Here is a 21,930-nt window from a genome sequence, read left to right as displayed (position 1 = left end):
AATATGTTGATATCAAAAATAAATTTTAAAAAATAAAAAAAATATTATTTTAATGTATTTCCAAATAAAAAATACTTTAAAAATCAACCGCTATCACAATACCAAATAAGCTTTATGCCACCTTACCAAAAGCTGCTTTTATTACCTCAACCAAACCCTCGAAGCTATCATAGTGACAATAAGAAAACAACAATTTCAATATAAATAGACTATTTTTCGAGTTTTATCATGACTTGTTGGTGTAGTTTGTAAATGAATAAAGAAAAAAAATATATATCCCACATTAAAAAGAAACAATCCATCTTAAGTGTTTATAAGTATGAGTTTTTATTGTGTAGTAAATTAAGTAAAAACAATGGTGGATGAGCTCTCCTAGCACGCTTTCTAATGTTATTATATGGATATTTATAATATCAAAAGATGGCACTTGTAACTTAGAATTTATTAATTTGTTTTTGAATTAATTTCTTTAATTAATTTTAACATTTATAACTGTTGGGATAAAACTGAATAACAACTATTTAGTTTAATTTAAAATATAATTGTTTCATTAACAGTTATAATATTAAAAGACATAATATTTCATTATAATGTTTTCAAGTCTAATAAAACTTGTTACTACATAGAAAACACATAAAAAAACGTATTATCTTTCATTTGTCTTATTTTCTCATTCTTTTAGAGATTTTAAAGGCTTAGTTGTATCTTGAAGGTGTTGTCTTTGTGTGGAACAAATAAACACTTTAAATACAATGTTTTCACGCCTCTAAGCCAATTTTTTATTTGTTTTTATCTTAAACTATTTCTCTAACATGACTCATACTATTTGCGTTTATCTAAAAGAAACTCTAATTCACGAAATCGATGCATATAAAATGCTCTTTGTTTTGTTGATCCTAATTAATACTAGGGTTAGGACATAAATATATATTTTAGTTTTGATCTAACTAAATCAAAAATTTGAATTTAGTTTTAGCCAAAGTATATTAGTCCAAAATTATCACTCATTTGTTAATTAAAAAAAACTCTTCAATTCAAGTGATCAAGTAACATAATAACTTGGCTTCAAATTCCTACTTAACAAAAATATTTCCAACTACTATGCCATGAAAATGACACGATGAATGGTTTGGAGATAAGCCATAAACAATTCACAAAAGTTAATTTCATTTGATAATTTTGCTATAGCTATAATTTTTTCCATAGTGAAAATATTTTTAAATCAACTTATTCATCCATTGAAACTAATTAAGTTTTTTTTTATTTCAAAGGTTATAGGTGGAATGGTAAAAAAAAAAATTTCTAACTCACCAGGTTGAAAGTTTAATTTTTATTGAACAAAGTGGTCAAATAGCCTACTAAAATATATGAAAGGGGTAGTTAAATAACCCCTTTCATATATCTCTGTATTAATAGTCTTGGTCAAGTTGACATGTTAAGTTTGACTTTGTCAAACTAGTTTTTTAAGTGATTGCACTTAAATTAGAACTTTGTGTAAATGAGAACTTTATCAGAGATAAGATAGCTAATTTTTAAGAGCATTAATGTTAAAAATAACATTATTTCTCCGGATAATCTTTTTATAATGGGGTAACAAACTCTTATATAAACATAAATTAAAAGCTATCAAGTAAAGATAAGAATACCACCCAAAATTTCTTTTCTTTGGATAAAACCCAAAGTCGCTCACCTACTGATCTAGAACAAGTTTTTTTTTGGTTAAAATTAACTTTGTTTTTTTATCGGACCTATAAAATCTATCATTGGTATCAAAACATCTATTGGTCCTTATAAGTTTTAATTTGTCTCCTTAAATATAACTTGGTACATTTCTCTTCCCTTTTAGGCTATCATTATGGTCATCATTTCAATATTTTCCAAGACAAATAAGCATCAAGATTAGTTTGTGTCATAAATCAACAACATATTGTTGAAGTAAGGTATAAATAATTACATCAAGGTCCTTTATTATTGATTATTTTTCTAACATAATTTTTTAGTTGTCTCAATTATGACTAATAAGGTTGTTAGTCGATAATTATGTAAAACTGAAAAATTGAATGGTACTAATTTTCCTATTCATAAGCGTCGGTTTCGTCATTGTTTTTCAAGACAAAGTTAATTATATAATTAATGTTGATATTCTACTTCCACCACCTAAAAATGCTATCTCTTTTATTAGAAGGTCTTATGAAAAATATATGGATGATAATAGGACTACTAAAGAAATCATGCTTACTTCCATGGAATCTAACAAAGAAATTTTGCTTGAGTTCCATCACTGATGCATATGGTAGTGTTTTTGAGGCATATATTTAAATTTTAATAAAAAATTTAATGGTACCAAAATGAAAAAAAGTGGTAATGTTATTGAACATGTGAATAGATTAGCTATCATTGCTAAAGAGTTAGTTGCCTTATGAGATCTTATTCCTGATATGATACAAGTTTCAATGATATTGTATAATTTGTTTAGTTCATAAGAATAAGTTATCATATCACTTAATTACACAAGTCATCCAATTACAATGAAAACTTTACCAACATTACTAGGTGTAGAAGTTGAAAGAAGGACTAAAAGAAATTCAAATGCATCTTTTATGACCATTGCATCTAGTAATGTACCACCAAAATTTGAGTCTTTGAAAAATGGAAAGAAAAAATTTTCAAAAAAAAATGGAAAGAATTTCAAGTTTCTAGACAAGAATAAAAAAGATAAAGGCAAATATCTTAATTCTGGAAAATTTGGTCATTACCAATTTAATTGTCCTAAAAAGAAAAGTGATAGCAAATTCAATAATGGAGGTTCCAAGGATATAATACGTGTTGTTTCCTACTATTTTATGGCAAATGATGATATAATTTAATGGAGGGAAGCTAAGATTGATAAACTTTATCAACTTAGTATTTTTACTTCTAATAATGAAAATGTATTAAATTGTTTTTTTGCTTATATTAATTTTGTTTATGATGATTGTTCATAAGTTGATGATTTTTATATATGGCATTTACGGTTAAGACATATTAATAAAGACAAAATGACAAGAATAATTAATATGGGTTTAATTCCTAACATCAATGTATAATTTAATGTTTGTGAACCATGTACTTCTAATAAAATGACAAGGTGATCTTTTCTTAAAGGATTAAGATCTAATGAACCTTTAATAATTGTTCACTTTGATATATATGGTCCATTGAATGATAAAACTTATAAGTGTTTTGATTAGTTTGTCACCTTTATAAATGACTGCTAAGATCTAATGAACCTTTAACAATTGTTCACTTTATTAATATATGTAACGCATAAAAAATTTGAAGTTTTTGAAAAATTTTAAGTTTAAGAAATAAAGTTGAAAATCAATTAGGAAGGAGTATAAAAGTTCTTAGATCTAATCATGTTGGAGAACACATGTCTGATTTATTTGGCAATTTTTTGAAACAACATGGTATTGCTCATCAACTTTCTATGCTTTATATACAACAAAACAGTGTTGCTGGAAGATGCAATAGAACTTTACTTGATATGGTAAAATATATGCTATGTTGTTCACATTCTTTAGGTGAAGCTATAACTATTGGTCAATGTTATTAAATTTAATTCCCACTAAAACTCATAATATTACTGCATATGAACTATAAACAAGAAGAAAACCAAACTTAAACAATTTAAGAGTTTGGGGATCTTTTGCTCATATGTTCATCTCATCACATAAAAGAAATAAATTAGATAGTAAAATCATTAATGGCAATTTTATTGGATATTATGAAAATTCAAAAGGATATAAATTTGTAATACATCATAATGATGGTTATACTATTACGATTGAAAGTAGAGATACTAGATTTTTAGAATAACAATTTGATACCAGGAATCCAAATAAATTAATAGAATTATTTGAGATTACTAAATATTATAAATCAATAAATAATAAAAATGAAGTAGATACTAATATACATATTTTGGCTCGACAACTTGAAAATCCTTATGATACACTTTGTAGAATTCAAAGAAAAAAAGTAGTTTTTTCAAAGTTAAAAGATCACTTTACTTTTTTGAATGGAGAAGAGATAGAACATCCTCTAACTATTCACAAAGCATTAACATCATTGATAAAATAAAAGGAAGCTATAAAAAAAATATTTACCCAATGATAAAAAAAAAAGACAAAAAAAGAAAAGAAGCCATAGGTTGTAAATGGATTCTAAAAAAGAAATATAAATTTGATGAGTCAATTGATAAATATAAAGTAATATTAATTGCTAAAGGTTTTACACAAAAACCTAGTATATATTATGAAGAGACATAATTCATTAGTCGCAAAATTCACTTTGATAAGAATTCTAATGTCTATTATTGTTGTATTAGATTTAGAATTATTTTAGATGGATGTTAAGACAATATTTTTAAATGATGAATTGAAAGAAGAAATATCCACACAACAACCTGAAGGTTACAAAATCAAAGGTAAAGAAAATAAGATATGCAAGCTTCCAAAATCTCTATATAGTCTCAAGCAATCTTCAAGGCAATAGTATTATACAATGGTATTATTAAATATGGTTTATATCTAATAACTTTGATCATTGTGTTTATTATTGGAATATTGGAAGTATTTTTATCTTTATATGTTGACAATATTTTGATGGTTGGTAATAATGTTGCATTTATTAATAAATTAAAATATTTTTTGAAATCCCATTTTGAGATAAAAGATTTAGGTGAAGCATTATATTTACTGAGTATCCAAATTATTAAAGATAGAAAATGTAGAACTCTGTTTCTATCTCGAGAGCAATATTTAGATAAAATATTAAAAAAAAACTCCACATGTATAATTCTATTCTAATGGATACTCTTATTCATAAACAAATAAAACTATCTAAGAAAATGTATCTTTATTAATGAAGATGAAAAGAGGAAAATGCTAGTTGTAGATGGTATATTTTATGCATAGTTATTAAAACCAGTCTAGGGGTTTGCCTGACCAAAGAGTCAAGTTTGAGTCACACGGTTGACTCGGGTCAACCAGAAAAAATAGAAAAAAAATTATGTTTGAGGTTTTAATATACCTCTTGGAAAAGTTTTGAAACAAAGCATTAGGCTATAAAAAAAAGATAAAGTGTAGTATAGTTATCACATATTAAAAAGTTAAAAAAACAATTCATGTGAAAGTAAATTATAAAAAAGAAATGTGAAATATAGTATACATATCCCACATCAAAAACTTAAAAAACAATCTATGTGGATGTAGGCTATATATAGTTATTTCACATAAAAAAAACTAAGAAATAATTCATGTGGATGAGGGCTATATAAAAAAAGAGTAAAGTGTATACTTATCTTACATCAATAAATTAAAAATAATAATCTATGTGGATGTAGGTTATAAAAAAAAATGTGAAGGGTAGTACAATTATCCCATGTTAAAAAGTTAAAAAACAATTTATATAGATGTACGTTATATATAGTTATCCCATATTGAAAAGTTAAGAAACAATTTATTTAGATGTAGCCTATAAAAAAGATATTGAGGCAAAATATTTATAAATTAATTTTATATATTTAAGATTTATTAAAAAAACATAAAAAAATCGAGTCTCATCTTGGTTATGTTGGGTCGCCCGGATTCCGGGTTAACCTGGCGGGTCGCTTGGGTTTGACTGGATCAATCGCAAACTCGAGTCATATAGGTTCCAGGTCAACTTGCTAAACCAAGCGGGGTTTTGTGATTTGAAACTCAACTAAGGCTCAATATCACATAGGTTCAGGTCAACTTACTAGACTAAGCTGGTTTCTTAACTATAAATATATGTCATGCTTTGCACAACATCTAATAATTTACTAAGTAAAGATTGAAAAAAAAACCACATTTTTTTGGGATAAAACCCAAAAGTCACTCGCTCCCTAATCTAAAGTTAATTCTTTTCTTACCGGAAGTGTAAAAGCTATCTCTTTTTTGTTTTTTAATCTTTCAAGAGCTTTTCCTTCTCCTTTATGTGGTGCTAGATGCGGGTTGTTGATGGTCTAACAGATTTTTTGGCTTTTAGAGTTGATGGAAGACTAGACAGGATTCGGTGCTCGCCTAGCGTGGAGGTTTGGAGTTTGTTTGATAATGTATTAAATGCAGTTTTTTAAAGTGTGTTTTTTATTTATAAATATATTAAAATAATATTATTTGTTATTTTTAATATTAGCATATTAAAACAATAAATAAAACATTAAAAAAATAATTAAAAACTAAAAAAATCAAATTATTTTTAAAACATGATTAAATCACAATAACAAATGAGACAATATGAAAGTTATTTTGAGGGTACCACTACTAGTAAATTTAAAAAATAAAATTCTTTTTAGACAATCTTAAATACACGTTTTCATATTTACTTGATAAAATAAATTATTACATATACTAATTCTAATATTCAAACTTGAAAAAGAAAAGGAGAAGGCAAATCTTAATTAATGACAGGAAGACTATCCTCTTAGAATTATCACCCGCAATTCATATTATAAATAATGGGGGTAATTTGATGTTTATAAACGTATGTTAGGAGATATATTTACCCATTAAACTTGGTTTTAATTTAATAACAATAATAACAATAATAAATAATTCAAATTTGAACCATTAAAAAAGTAATCAAGAAAATAACGTGCTGCTGGCTGACATATTTTATTGTTACGTGTTTGGTATTATGATTTAAGATATTTTTTTAAAATTTTTTTTATTTAAAAATATATTAAAATATTTTTTAAATTTTTTTGAAAATTCCAAATTGTCAAATTCCATGATTTAAGACACGTAAAAGCGACGGCTCACCTAAAATTCTACAGCTATCGACTACTCCAAATTGTCAAGGAAAGTAAAGGGTGAATTGTGAAGAAGGACATGGAAAATGTGTTGTAAATTACAGAAGACAGGATAGGGGGGAAGAAGGAGCAGAGAAATTTCCTCAAGTCAATAGATGTCCCTACTCCCGTTTGTCCACAGCTCATGGAAAATGAAGAGGAAATTTATTTATTTTTTATATATATTACTTTTACTACACTTCTATGTGACACTAGGATGTTGTCTTCAAGGAATATAAATAATGTTTTAGTGTGGAACTTTCACCCACACGAGCAGATAAAATTTAAAATAAAACACAAATTAAAACATGGGTTTTTTTTAATGTGAAATTAATATTTTCTTTCTTCATTTACATTTCTAAATTAAGATTTTGGGTTATGAATATGTTTGGTAATTTAGTGCAATGTGTTTTTTAAAAGTTTTTCTTATTTGAAAATACATTAAAATAATTTTTTCAAGTTTTTTTTTTTACTATTAAAAAGCACTAAAAAACATCAAATTGATATTTTTTTCTCAAGTCATCGTACTTTTAAAATGCATTCAAACACAATTCTAAATGTAAAAACAAACGATACAGCATATATTGCAAGGCTAATTAGTTAAAGATCCAAAACCCAATTTAACTATATCTTTTTTTTTTCTAATTTTGATCTCTTAAACTATATTATATCAAAAGAAGCATTCATTTCTACCATATTAGGTATGTTTTAACTCATCAAAACAACCCTTATAACCATAATGAAAGTGGTTAGGGATTAAAAAAAAAAGTAGGTCAAAATTAAGTTAGGTTTGACAAATGTTTGGAGATGCTGCTGACCAATTAGCCTCTTAAGTCTTGAAGCATAATGGAAAACAAAAAAGCTTGTCCACGCCACCAAAAACAGCTTGTCATGTTAAACACGCAAAGGAGAAGAGAAATAACTATGGAGTCCATGTAAAGAAAGAAAATTGGAAACAATGGTCTGAAAAAGAGATGAGAAAATTTCAGAGAAGCTGTAATTGTGTTAGAGCTTGAAATGTGAGTTTGGTAGGTCATGATTTTAGAGCAAGTTTACATATATAGGATTCTAGATTAAGTATTGTTTGGTAGTTGAATGGCACCTTTCACTTGTGACGATAACCTTAACAAATAAGAAGGAAAAGTGCTCCAAGTATTTCTTTATTAAACTTCTTTTATATAATAATAGTGATGATTACATCTCCCTTACCAATAACCTCATTAAAACTTATTATTATAAGAAGAGATAAATGGTATAGCGTTTCAATTGTTTAATAATTATGATTCATCATCTCACATATTATGGTTGTGGATGAGAGTAGTGAATTTTTTTCAAAATTCCCAATTTGATCCTTAAATTATTTTTTTTGCATGATTGTGCCCTCTAAGCTTAAATTACCATTCCAATTGCATTTTTTTTTAAGAGAGGATTGAATTGAAAGTCAAATAACCAAAGTAAAAAATACAGGTAAAATAAATTGTGCCTTTCAATTTTATTTCAAAAGTACATTTGAGTCCTCCGTTTTTTTTAACTATTAGGTGACCGGTCCCTCTTATTATAGAAAAAATAATTTCAATACTAAACTTTATTTTCATCATTTTTCAATCCTTATTGAGTAAGAGAAGAGACAGAGAATTGCCGAATTCCATTATAGAGATAGAAAGATGTTTATATGATTCCGACCACCAAAACAATAGATTTTTGTTCCAAATAGTTTCACATAATGAGGAGAATTTGACTTAGGTGTTTTTTTTTTTTACCTTGAAAGTGCCTAAAAAACATATCTAACCTCAAGAAGAAATTGGTTTTTGGGTTTTGAAGCAGTTTTTTTTTTTTTTGCACTTTTAGAGGTTAAGGGTTAGTTTAACAAGATTATTAGGGTGATTTTTAGGTGTTTTGAATTGAAAATAGGTTTTTAGAAGAAAAAAACCAACTACCTGATTTTTCAGCCACTATAGTAGCTGAAATCTAGGGATTCTAAATGATGCGTTGTCTATTTGTTTTTTAAATTGAATTGGGATGGAAGACATGTCATCCACTTCATTATCTTACAAAAAAAATTAATGGGGTAGGTGTTTGGCCTGACCTCATTCTTTATATATATATATTATTTTTTTTATTTGAAATTTTTTTTATATTTTTTCTTTAAGTTTGTCATTTTGAAGTATTTTTTAAAAGTTAAGTTATGCTCTTACTAGTCAGTAAAATTGCATTTAGACCTATAAAATCAATCAATTTAATTTAAGTTAGCTACATGTGATTTAGTTGGAAACTCGAGTAAGGTAAATAAATTATAAATTTCAAGATTAACTCATTAAACCAAGTTGTATAATGTAATAAAATAAAATTTTATGCTCTTAACATTTTGATTTTTGTATTTAAAAATTTAGTTCAACATGCGGTGGAGCGTGCACCTATGAACTGTAAGGAAACTAAAAGAGATAGAGCAATTCCTATAGTAAAACTATTATGGATACATATTCATTGACATCGTAGATTAGAATAGTAAAATGATAATCTTGTTCTTCTTAACGAAAACAATTGGCCGGGTTGATTATTGAGGGTAAAACTTTTTTATTATAATTTTTTTCATAATAAAATGACTAACTTACAATTACAAGGTCTCAATAGAACTTTTGTTTAATGCTATCAGAATCTTTCATGATCTTTAGTTAATGTTATCAGAATCTAAATGTTCTTTTCCATATGGTATGCTTCAAATCCCCACTTTTGAGTAGACATTTTACTGGGCCTTAGCTTTCTTATAATTTAATTAATGCAAAACAAATGTACATATAAATTAGTTTCCAAATGTATTTGTATAGCTTACCAATATGATGAAAGCATATTTAGTTGATAAGATCACAGTGTTCTGGGCACATAGATTTGTGTTATTGAAGGCCACAATAATTGGATGTTAGCCTAAATTCTCTCTAATTGATGCTTAATACACCTTTATCAATGAGTATTAAATTATTAACCAAATTTCTATTATGGAGGGTGCGATAGATACTTAATTTAGTATTGAGGGCTATATTTTTTTTTAATTTTTGTATCATGATATTTATGTATTCATCCTAGCACTTGTATTATTCATCCTAGAACAAAGTAAAAACTTTAATAAAAAAAAATAATTGTTGTCAATTTCCGTTGATGGTCGCAGAACTAAAAGGCCCTTCCTATAGAAATGGAGCTTGGCAGATGCAATGGCCAGTGACCATTTCCCATGACAGAGCTTTTGGTCGCAGCCTAGTTACAAATGTTCTTGAATTATCCACCTTCTAAACATGGCAAAACATTCTGCAGGCCTGTACGCGGGAGCAGTGTGCCCTCCACCCTACAAATTTGCCAAAGAATGAAGTAAACAGAAATTTGCTATAAGAATTTTCTGGGCAGTAGAAATGGAAAGTTGACAAATCCCTTACCTTCACAGTCGCAAATGTCAATTGACTAGAGTAAGTCCTCGTGTATCTGCGCGCACATGCTAAAGTCAAACATCCAAATAACTTATTTTCTCATTTAATAGGCTCATTTAGCAGGCAGATTAAGAGCTAGAGAAGAGTTACAGAATGCCAGCAAATTGATCAAAACGAATATTCATTTGAAGAACATACCCTGCAACTTGACCTTGATAGTGCCATGGCTGCCAGTCATCGACAATAGAGTAGTTTAAAGATCTTATCCATGCTTGAGTTCCCAAGAATGGTGCTTCCATGTCATGATCGCCACTGTTCAATCAATACAAGGACAGACTACGTCAACCAAACTATATAGTGTCATAGCATGTCGTATGAATAATAATAATAGTAAAAAACAGCAGCAGCAACCTGTAGATTAATCTGCGGTAACCTTTTATCCCAAGGTCTATATGATACTTGATGCTGCTCTTAATTTCATAAGTATAAGGTAATTTATAATTGCATCGTTTCCACTCCTCTATACTTCCCTGCATCAAGACATGGTTACATTATTCTCTTACTGATTTCTTGCTAGCTAAAACTCTTACTACTAGCCTCAAATCTCAATCCCATACCTCTCGCACATGGAGTGCTTTGCGGACATTATCGTCATTTGCCCAGTATGTAACGAGAACATGTCCTTAAGTCTGTAGGCATCAAGGACAATTTTCAAAATGAGGAAAGGACCAGAAACGAACTTGCATAAATTCATAAAAAAGAACATTATGTTGATTGTCTGTTTCTGTTGGTGGGAGGAACCACTGGTGGTGGCTTTGAAACATTCAGAAGGGATAAAACACAAAGTTTTATTTCAAGAACACAAGCTTACAAACACAAAATAAACTTACAACAAGCTTAACAATACACACCCTCTCTTTCTTTCTAGTGTTTCTCTCTATTCTCTCTACTCTCCCACTCCCACTCCCACCAACAATTGTATTAAAAATGTATTTTTTTAGATTTTCAATGTTTTTCGCTATTTTTGGATTTTTCTGAAAATTTATCAAAACATGGATCAAAAATTGGAAAAATTGGGTAGCAACACTTCTGTTTTCTGACGAACGGGGCTCTGATACCAATTGTTGGCTCCAGTATCTAGATACCATATATTTTCTTGTTTCTCGGCAAGTTCTTGTTGGACAAGAAATGCAGCTTCTTCTCTGTCATCCTTCTCTGCATAGTTGGCTTGCTCACGTATCTCCAACGGAGCTTTCCTTCTGCATTCAGTGCTATAGTGCCCAAATTGATTGCAACTATAACATTGGATATTCCTCTTGTCACGGTTATTGTAACCGCATCCTCTTCCTCTAGGAGTGAATGCTTGTTGTCCTCTACCTCCTCTGGTGGTGTTTCTACCACCTCTTCCTCTAAAGCTTGTATTCCAAGAACCTCTTCCTTGGAATCTCTGGAATCCTCCTCTGGATTGTTGACTTCCTGCTTGAGTGGTATATCCACTTGTTGAAGTCTCCCCTTGCTCATATCTGTCCTTGAGAGACAGCTTTGCTTGTAAGGCATGCTCGATAGCCTTATCTCCATTTCGCTTTACAATCTTCTGCTCATGAGCTTGTAAAGAACTCATAAGCTCATCAACTGTCAACTTGTCCACTTCTTTGGACTCTTCAATAGCGACAACAACAAAATCAAATTTTGGATCTAGGGATCTCAAAATTTTCTCAGTAATTCGAGAATCGACGATGGCTTCTCCATTTCTCCTCATCTGATTGACTATCACCATAATTCTTGTGTGATAATCAGAAATAGACTCTGAGGACTTCATTTGCAATAACTCAAATTCACCTCGCAAAGATTGAAGACGAATCTTCTTGATTCTATCGGCACCTTTGTATTTTTGTTGGAGAGCCTCCCATATATCATGTGATGTTTCAGCGGAAGCTATGATCTCAAATATATCTTCATCAAGACCTTGGTAGATGATGGTCTTTGCTTTGTTGTCCTTCTTTCTGTTGACTTTCAGGGCTTGCTTCTGTGCCTCTTGTAAAGCATCTTCTTCTTCTTTGGACTCTGGTTCATCATAACCATAGTGTACAATCTCCAAACACTCTTGTGAACCAAGGAATGCCTTTAATTTGATGCACCAACTATCATAGTTGTCTTTGGTCAGCTTCGGGATGAATGTTTGTGTACTTTCTGTAGTCATTTTGCTCTTTTAATGACTATATCTCCTTATGGGAGTTGAATTTGGCAAAACGGACACTGTAGATCGATCCGGAATGGTCGAAATAGTCGGGAATCGGTCTGACTTTGTAGAAATCGGGTCAGAAAATAGGTGAACCGGTCCAAAAACCAATTCTGGGCGTCAGGCAGTTCGCTGGGTTGAACCGGGAATATTCTGTGGAATATTCTATCGGCTCAGCTTCGGCTAAGAGCGGCTCGGCTTAGCGGCTCGGCTTGACAAGGGAATATTCTCGGGAATATTCTTCGGCTCGGCTGGAGGCTTGGCTCGGCTTGGCGCGGCGCGGCTTAAACGGCTCAAATATGGCGCGCGTGGACGTCACTCGTCTTCTTCCTCTGGCGCGCGTGGGTGCGACTGGGCTACAGTTACCGGAACTTCAGGAGGCGCGTGTGGATCACCACGGTGTCCAATTGAGCTGATTTTTGCGGCAGTGAGTTCTTATGGATGAGCTCTACACGGTGGAATGATCAAAACTTGTTTTTGACAACTTTGAAAATTCGGCTATCTCTGAAAAATACCTCTGTTTTCTGACGAACGGGGCTCTGATACCAATTGTTGGTGGGAGGAACCACTGGTGGTGGCTTTGAAACACTCAGAGGGGATAAAACACAAAGTTTTATTTCAAGAACACAAGCTTACAAACACAAAATAAACACAACAAGCTTAACAATACACACCCTTTCTTTCTCTCTAGTGTTTCTCTCTATTCTCTCTACTCTCCCACACATAATAGCATAAGCTCAGCTTGCTATTTATACACGAATTCAAAACAAGATAATTCAACCTTTCCAAGTGTGAAGGCAGCTGTGGACGGTGGTGTGAAGGCGGCTGGTCGGTGGCGGCTGGTCGGTGGCAGCTGGTGGTTGCCTTCCTTGACCATCTAGATTGAGTTTAATATTCAACAAATCTCCCCTTTAAACTCAATCGAGGGATGTCATGCCAAGCATGAACACTTCTCCTTTCAATGCCTTCTCTTTGCTTGTAGCCTTTATCCACTAATTTGGCTTTCGTCTTGTAGACCCTTTTGACACCTATTGCTTTCTTGTTTTCTGGTGGATGAGTCAGCTTCCAGGTATCATTCTTCTCAATGGCATGTATTTCTTCATTCATTGCTTCTATCTTCTCTTCTGTGATAGCTTTGTTGAAGCTAAGTGGGTCATTATCTGCAAAGAAACAAAATAGAGTTGTATCTTCGATGACCTGAGTGGTATCGTACAACTCTTCAAGATTTCTCATCCTTCTTGGTCCTTCTGATGAGGATGTTGATGGTGGTGTTGATGATGATGCTCCTTCTATCTTTCTTTTGAAGAGTTGCTACCCAAATTGATTGCAACTATAACATTGGATATTCCTCTTGTCACGGTTATTGTAACCGCCTCCTCTTCCTCTAGGAGTGAATGCTTGTTGTCCTCTACCTCGGGGCGCGTGGGATGCACGTGGGCAAATAGTGCCGAATATTCAGAGAAGGATGACAGAGAAGAAGCTGCATTTCTTGTCCAACAAGAACTTGTCGAGAAACAGGAAAATATATGGTATCTAGATACTGGAGCCAACAGTTTCCTCGATGATCTTCTGTCAACATTCTATATCATAATATTGAGAACTTGTGACAAACTGGTTACACAAGTGGAGCTTTAAAGATTATTTTGTCCTGTCTTAACAATTACTTTTCTTGTATGTATGAATATTGCATATTAGAGGAAGGGGAAAGGGAATTACACGGCATCCGATGGTAGGAAGATCAGGTTTGAAATGGACGAGTTCTTGAGGGTTCTCACGGAGATATCTTCTTTTGCCCAACGTCTCTATCAGACGTGACACTTGCGTTCCAAAATATGTGAATCTTCAATATCTGAAATGCACTGAGAAAGCGAATGGCTCTACCTGCATTAGCAATGAGTTCTGGGGAAAAACATGAAGGGGATTTCGCAGGATATAAGTTATGGATGAGTACCTTATCAAAAGCCCCTACATTTTTCAAACACTCTGCATTGCTCGGTTTTATCGTTTGATACTCTCCTGCACAACTTTTCTTCAGTGACTGAAACAATTTGTGACACTTGTTAGACATAATTTCAAGCTAGTAAGCGAGGCTCTATAATACCAAGTGGATCACCTCATGGAGTTCATCAGAAATGAGTCCCATTCCATGAGCAAATGGAATCCTTGAGTTAAAATCAAAAGTAGGATCAGTAATAGGGTTCCCAAGTATATATGTATCCCTGCAACTGTACAAATTAACCACGTACTTCCATCAGTAAATCTTCTATGCAAGCACAAATTGATAGGTTGAATAAAAAATATTCAGATTCTAGTTTAATTGTGTTTATTATTTAGTTTTATGTTATTAAATAGTATTATTAATTTAATTATTGGATTGAGATGAAATTTTACAAAGATTTTTTAAACATATTATTCTAAAATGGGTTAAAACTTCATGCCAATCAAAACTCAAAAAGATCTTGAGATATAAATTAGAAAAAACAACACCCATTTTGTTATTATTGTCTTTCTATTTAAAAATAATTTTTTCCCTTGTAATATAAGCATATTCAATAGCTTAATTTTAGAATTTTTCTAATTTTATAAGAATTTTTAATAAATAGCAACATAAGTTTTCAAATATAAAAATAATTCCTTAATATAACAAAAACTTTTCTTACCATGATTATTTTATTTATCTTAACTACATAAAGAATCAAGTGCTCAAGCATTTAATAGCTTTATTTTACAAATAAAAAATTCAGATCAATGGCATAATCTTTTTGTATAAAAAAGAAAGAGAATAATGGAATATATAATTAGAACCTTGACATTTAGTAGTGGTTCGATACCATCATTGTTCCCTGCAGCCATTAAAAGTCATGTGACTTCACATCTGTTCAAACTGATGACTTGAAACACGATTATAAGTTAAATGCCTCATAGCTGTTTCTTGGCGTTTCGTGTTGATACAAGAAAATAAAATGACAGCAGGTCCTGTCACCAGCAATGTAAATTGGACTTGCGAGGAATTCTTGGTGATCCATTAGCCACTATACAATGCAATCAAGAAAAAATAACTAAAATAAATTCACAGATTCTACCTTTCAACGGCTTAACGGACCAGAAAGTTACCTTTCGAAGAAATTGCTCAGCATGCGAAACTTGTTTGAAGTCGCTTCTCTGAAGAGCAAGAGGGGTTCTTGCATAGGAGAATCCAGTGCGGACAGGCAAATCTAAAAATATTATGCTGGAGACCTGAAATTTAATCACAGACGCAGCCATGCTTAAGAATAATATGGTAGAAAATGCAGCTTCTTATCTAGCAGTTTCTGCCTGGTACAAAAGGCAATATCACCTGTGTCCATGAGTATGGATTCAAAACCAATGTAGGTAAGCTCCCATTGTACTCCTTTACCTCAAAACTTATTGGACCTTTGAATATAAAACATCAGAAATTCATTAAATCTAAATGGTCTGGATAAACTCAATGTACATAGTTACAGTGATCGTCCAAGTGCAGTACTGTATAAGTAATTAATTAATGAGCTGCTGGCGCTTCTCATACCGATTTCGAAAACAAGACCACAGAAGGCAGAGCAGCCGGGGCCACCAGTTAGCCAAAGCAAGAGAAGGTCGTCTTTAGAATTCCTCTGGGACTTGATGAAGTAGAAGAAGAGCTGCACATCCTCCGCTTCATCCACTCCAACATACCTGATAACTCCACAAACCCATCATTGCATGATTGTAATTTTGATCAAAATCCATGAGTCGTCTATGAATGTGTATAGAGTAGTCAAATCTGTAAACCAGTAAAGGTGAAGGTCTAAAGCTCACCCTGTTTCAAGGTGGAAAGGAAGGGGCCCCTTAAACCCAGGAAGAAATTTAACAATGGTGTGGGCGGCAGCAAGTTGTAACCAAACCTGTAATAGCAAAAGAAAAGGAAGGCATTGTTTGGCCATTGATTTTGAAGTACGGTGTGTATTGATTTTGATGTTTTCTAAATTTAAATTAAGAGTTAATTCATGTAATTTTAAATTTAGTTGACTTTTTATATTTTAATATATTTGGAATCTTCTTTTTTTTTTTTCAAGATTGCGTTCACATTTTATATAAAACTAATGAGATAACTTAAATACTTTCAACTTCAATAATATATATATATATATATATATATATATATATATATATATATATATATATATATATATATTTAACTTAACTCAAAAACTTTCAACTTCAATAATATATATATATTTAACCTAACTTATCAATTTTTAATTTTAAAAATAAAATTTAATATATCGAGATTTTAATTATTCATTAACAAATTTTTTTTGTTAATTAAAAAATAACAAAGAAGACATTAATTAGCCGAGCCGGGGGGGTATTCGACCTCCCAGTTTTGTTTTAATTTAAAACCAAAATATTTCGATGAAGAATTATAATTATGATATTAAATATTAAATTTATTTATTTTATTTTTAAAATCTAAAATGAAACATATAAAAAATTAAAAATAAATGAGAATGAGGATTTTTGAAATCGAGGGTATTAAATTCATTTTAGTAGTCTTATATGCAAAATATGTATGAAACTTTGAAAAAAAAAATACTTAATGTTAAATGCATCAAAATATTATTATACTTTGAAATTGAGAAAGTTTCTGTCTAAAAAAGCATAAATTTGTTTATTTATGATGATTTTATTTGTGCGTGTGATATTTAAAAATATTTTTTAAAAAAAATATTATATAATTTTATTTTTTATTTGCTTCAAAATAAGATATCTTGTCCATTTCGTTTAATAAAAGGACACCGATCTTTCTTGCTTGTAGTTGAAGTTCTAAGAGTATGTTTGGTATTGCGGTAGCTGTTGTAGTTGTGATTTGAAAAAAATTATTTTATAAAAAATACTTTTAGTTGAGATTGGTTTGAAAAAATAGGTGTTTGGTTAAAATTGTGTTTGAAATTGAAGTTGAAGAAAAAATAGTTTAATGTATTTGGTTAAGAATGCTTTTGAAATTGAGTTTATAAAATAATTTTAAAATATATATTAATATTAATGGTTTTAAATTTAAATATTGTAGAATTAATTACTCCTATTACATCATGAAATAAAAAATATTTTTTATTATTCCATTAAACTATTTATAATTTCATTACATACAAAATTCATCCGATAAGAACTACAGTTTTCATAATTTTTTGAGCGTAGATAAAATATTATCAGGTATAAAATTGATATTACAGTGCGAGTAAATTTAATTTACTTTATACTAGTTTTTTTAAAAAAATATTAAAAAAATTAACACACTGAAAAAAGAAAAAGAATTTCATGATGTAAAATCTGATAAGAACTACAGTTTTCATAATTTTTTGAGCGTAGATAAAATATTATCAGGTATAAAATTGATATTACAGTGCGAGTAAATTTAATTTACTTTATACTAGTTTTTTTAAAAAAAATATTAAAAAAATTAACACACTGAAAAAAAAAAAAAAAAAAGAATTTCACGTGAATAGTGCAATTCTCGCACTGTTCACATACTCCACTGTTCACTGAACAGTGGAGTATGCCTCTGTGCTCACTCAACAGTGGACACATGCCTCCACTGTTCAGTGAACAGTGGAGGTGGCATGATACAATCATGGTTGAATTTTCAAAAGCAGTATTTTTATGCTTTTCATTTTACTGTGTTTCGCACGCGATTTTGGCTGTGGAAACATGCAAAATAAACAGCTTTTTTTGTTAACTAAACGTTTGCTTCCTGTGTTTTTAAAAAAACGCAACTTCTAACACGTAGCCAAACGGGCTCTTAAGAGTTTCTAGGACATGGAATCGTTTTCTACTCGTTTCCATTGTTATATATGGGCAAGGTGGAGGTGCTGTTGGCACTCGGATGAATCTTCTTGATCCGTTTGCTGGAGTTGTGAAGCTCAGATCTTGGGAGTGTTCATCTGCATTTGTGCAATAATATTGTGGTGTTGATTTATGAGTGGTGATGGCTTGTAACATCGTGATGTTTACAAGGGCTGTTTTGTCAGTTTATGATCGTGAACATTTAATGGAGAGGAAGAGTCGATAGATATCAGCTCAGGAAAACAAAAAGCGTGGTGGGTGTTGATTTATTTCACGTACGTCACTCGACAAGTGTTGAATTACTTGCATTTTTTTAATTAAAATAATATTATCCAATTAAATATATTGTTACTAAATTATCCAAATGACATATATTTTAATACGACTTGGCACTCATTTTTCTATTGATCGATGTAATTAAATTATTAAATTATTTATATGTTTGTTATTATATTTAATTTAATTACTAAAAAACTCTTATTGCTTTAAAATAATGAAATTATTACTATAAAAAAACTCTTAATATCCGTCCCAGAAACCAAAAAAACTTTAAAATTAAACTGCATTTTTTTTATGTCAATAATCACATAACCAATTTAATCAAAACTAACAAATTTCAATCTTATCATTAATTGTATTTTTAATATCACAATTCAATTTCAAATTTTAAACTTACAATTATCCACCACCGTTATTGGATCAAACAATCAAACTCACATACTAAAAGATTTAAAAATCTAGTAATAAAATCTCAATCAAATCAATAACACCCATTTATTATTCAAATTCTTTTACACAATGCTTACAATAACAAATCCAAAATCAATCTAATGTATCATGATATCAAAATCATATTAACATAATAACAACCAAACAACATTAACAAATTTTAATGTAATCAACAATGCTTCACATTTCTCAATTTCTAGCTTTAAAATCATGAATTCAACCATTAACTTGCAATTTTCTCAATGAACCATTAGCAATTATCACATCATTTTTCAATATAATGTCATACTTCCTTAAACACTAAAAACTAAATGAAGCATAACAAATCATATTCAAATTGAATATCCTCATCCAAATTAAATCACACAAATCAAAAGGTTATCATTAACAATTAAACCACTTAATCTAATAACTATCTAAAATCAATATAAGGCCTGTCAAATCCACAAATCACATTTAAACCTTTAACTTGTTCAAACAAATCATATAGCCAAACATATAATTCACAAATCAAATTTTAATGTTCAATTAAAAATACAAACACAATCCAAAAAATAGGCTCACAATCCACTTTCAAATCACTTATTCAAACAAATCATATAACTAAACATATAATTCGTAAATTAAAGCTTAAAGTTCAATTTAAAATACAAACATAATTAAAAGAATAAGCTCAACTTTTAAGGTTTAAGAACTTGAAAAATCACCCTTCAATGATGGAATGTGTGGTCATTAGAGCTATTAAAAGTCGATGATGACAGAGATGATGTGTCTGTCTTACGCGAGATAAAACCACTAGAGCTATTAGCTTGTTTTTCCACATGGTGATAAAGTTTTGGAGCGAATGAAAAGGTTGCATGATACACCAACTTTTTCTCTTTATTGATACTAACGATATAGTTCACCGTTACTAGAGATGAGAGATTAACTAGCTTGAAGTTTAGAACCTTTCTCTTTATACCTTCTTTTTTGTTTTTCTTCTTCCTTCTCTTGATTAGTTTGATGAATAAACTATTATGGTGTGCGTTTGATTTGTATTTTGATATCTTATGAGATATTATAAGAGAATGTAAGCTTTTATATGTGTTTTTAAGAGAGAGAAACATATTTCTCTCTTTTTTTTACTTTGTGTGTGTGTGTGTGTGTTGAATAGTAGGAGGGAAAGTATAAGGATAATTTTGGCTTGTTTTTCAGGGAGAGAAAGCCAACTTTTGTTCTTTTTTTATTTTTATTGTTTATTTCTTAAAGAGTGTTTAGTGGAAAATTTTTATCTAATTGAGTATGGGCTCCTTTTTTATGTTTGGGGTTGTTATTTTGAGTTAGAGAGACTAGCCACCTATTTATATCACCTAAAATATTCTTTTCACACCTAATCTCTAAAATCTTTCAATCTTATTATCATAAATTCTCTACAAACTTTCTCCTTCTTATTCTAGCTTCCAATCTTTTCTAAAAGTCCCCTCTCTTTTAAAACAACATTATGTTCCCTCTCATTTTCTTTTTGTAATGATTATTTTTATACTAAACTAGTTCTTATTTTTTCAATTACATTTTAATCACTAAAAAAATGTCTTCTTGTTTGGTTCATTTTTCTTTTTTCTTTTTTCTTTTTAATTTTTTCTAAGAAGTTTTAAATATGAAAAAAAAAGAAAAATAGTTGAAAATTATGAAATAACCAGAAATTAGCCAAATCGCGTCAAAAATGTATTTTTTGAGAATTTAATATTTTTTTATTTTTTTTCAATCTTTTAAAAATATATTGAAAATGAGGTAAAAAAATGAGTGATGACATTAAGGAATGCTCTTCATAGTGAAAACAGCTATTTCGAAAAGTTAAAGTACGAGTATTCTCGTGCCTACTTTCTTGTACATTATTCTACTCTATTCTTTCAAGGAATTAAAGTTGTCTTTATACTTTCAAAGGTGTATGCAATGGAGCTAAGTGCCTAGAGTACTTCTAATTTATAAGTCTGGAAATAATTTTTAGTGATAGTTGTAAAATAAGAATGAATTAGATTTTGTTCAAGTTCTCATAGTCGACACCATTAATGAAGTCAGGAAAAATTAAGGATTGGATTGAGTTTTCAATGGCTACATGTTGAGCTAAAGTATGAGGACTTAAATGTAGGCTTTGTCTCTAGGTTGGGTTTCTAAAACAAGTTTTTTATCAAAATAAGAGGACTTTTGATGCATAAGTCAATAAATATGGGAGGATAAAGAACATATAGAAAAGAGAAATGGAATAAAGATCATATGGAGTGTGTGTGATTGAATAACTTGGAGTGTGATTATTGAATGAACTAAAAGGACATCTCTATTTTACCTGGTAATTGAAAGTATTTATAAACCTTAATCACATCAGCTTACCTTGTGGCGATTGTAGTTGCAAGTAACTCATGAGTGTGTGGAGTTGTAAGTGAGTTATTGATAGTTATGCTTGTTGTGTCATTAGAGAAGAGATTGGTGCTCGTCATTAGTTATGGTGCTTCATTGTGTCAAGAGAGGTTGATACTCTTGTTCTACCTGGAGGATTTGTGTGCACTACGAACATAAATGGATGGCTTTGTAGGTGTTGAAATGTGCATCAATTGGTAGTAGTGGGTGTCCATTTTAAGTTTTTGAAACTCAAAAAATATATATTAAGATAAATGTTCAAGGTAGAGTACTAGGTCGAGGCTAAAAAATATAATGAGTAGCTCATTGGACTGTATGGTGAGTTAGTGTGGGTGAAGCCGTTCTAGCTAGACCCAAACTAATAGAGTTTTTTTTTTGTGTTCTATCATAAAAGAATTGTAATTATAAATAAAAAAAATAATTGTTACAGCAGTCCCACTACCATAACAAATAAAAAT

At 30.2% G+C, this 21,930-nt stretch overlaps 1 protein-coding gene across 1 annotated transcript; it reads right to left on the bottom strand.

Moving 5' to 3' along the window:
• Positions 1 to 10,106: 10,106 nt before the first annotated feature.
• On the bottom strand, positions 10,107 to 16,451 carry LOC133669022 (serine carboxypeptidase-like 12). The gene is made up of 14 exons (XM_062089038.1): positions 16,325 to 16,451; positions 16,056 to 16,201; positions 15,846 to 15,922; positions 15,623 to 15,745; positions 15,413 to 15,540; positions 14,622 to 14,733; positions 14,460 to 14,546; positions 14,325 to 14,367; positions 13,474 to 13,668; positions 10,887 to 10,951; positions 10,681 to 10,799; positions 10,468 to 10,581; positions 10,279 to 10,324; positions 10,107 to 10,190 (listed from the first exon to the last, which is right to left on the bottom strand). The coding sequence occupies exons 1-14, from the start codon at positions 16,447 to 16,449 to the stop codon at positions 10,107 to 10,109; spliced, it is 1,464 nt and encodes a 487-aa protein (XP_061945022.1). The 5' UTR covers positions 16,450 to 16,451.
• Between the last annotated feature and the right edge of the window lie 5,479 nt (positions 16,452 to 21,930).

The sequence above is a fragment of the Populus nigra genome, chromosome 12 (assembly GCF_951802175.1).
Source record: "Populus nigra chromosome 12, ddPopNigr1.1, whole genome shotgun sequence".
NCBI lineage: Eukaryota > Viridiplantae > Streptophyta > Magnoliopsida > Malpighiales > Salicaceae > Populus > Populus nigra.
The sequence above is the reverse complement of the archived record's forward strand: the minus strand, read 5'-3'. Positions and strand labels throughout refer to the sequence as shown.

Excerpts from the sequence above, each read along its gene's own strand:
- LOC133669022 (XM_062089038.1), bottom strand. The coding sequence starts at position 16,449 with ATGGCCAAACAATGCCTTCCTTTTCTTTTGCTATTACAGGTTTGGTTA. Across the intron at positions 14,734-15,412 it reads TATGAGGCATTTAACTTATA|TTGCAGGGATACATATATAC; the intron begins ATCGTGTTTCAA and ends TAATTTGTACAG. Across the intron at positions 14,368-14,459 it reads ATGTAGGGGCTTTTGATAAG|TGCATTTCAGATATTGAAGA; the intron begins GTACTCATCCAT and ends TCGCTTTCTCAG.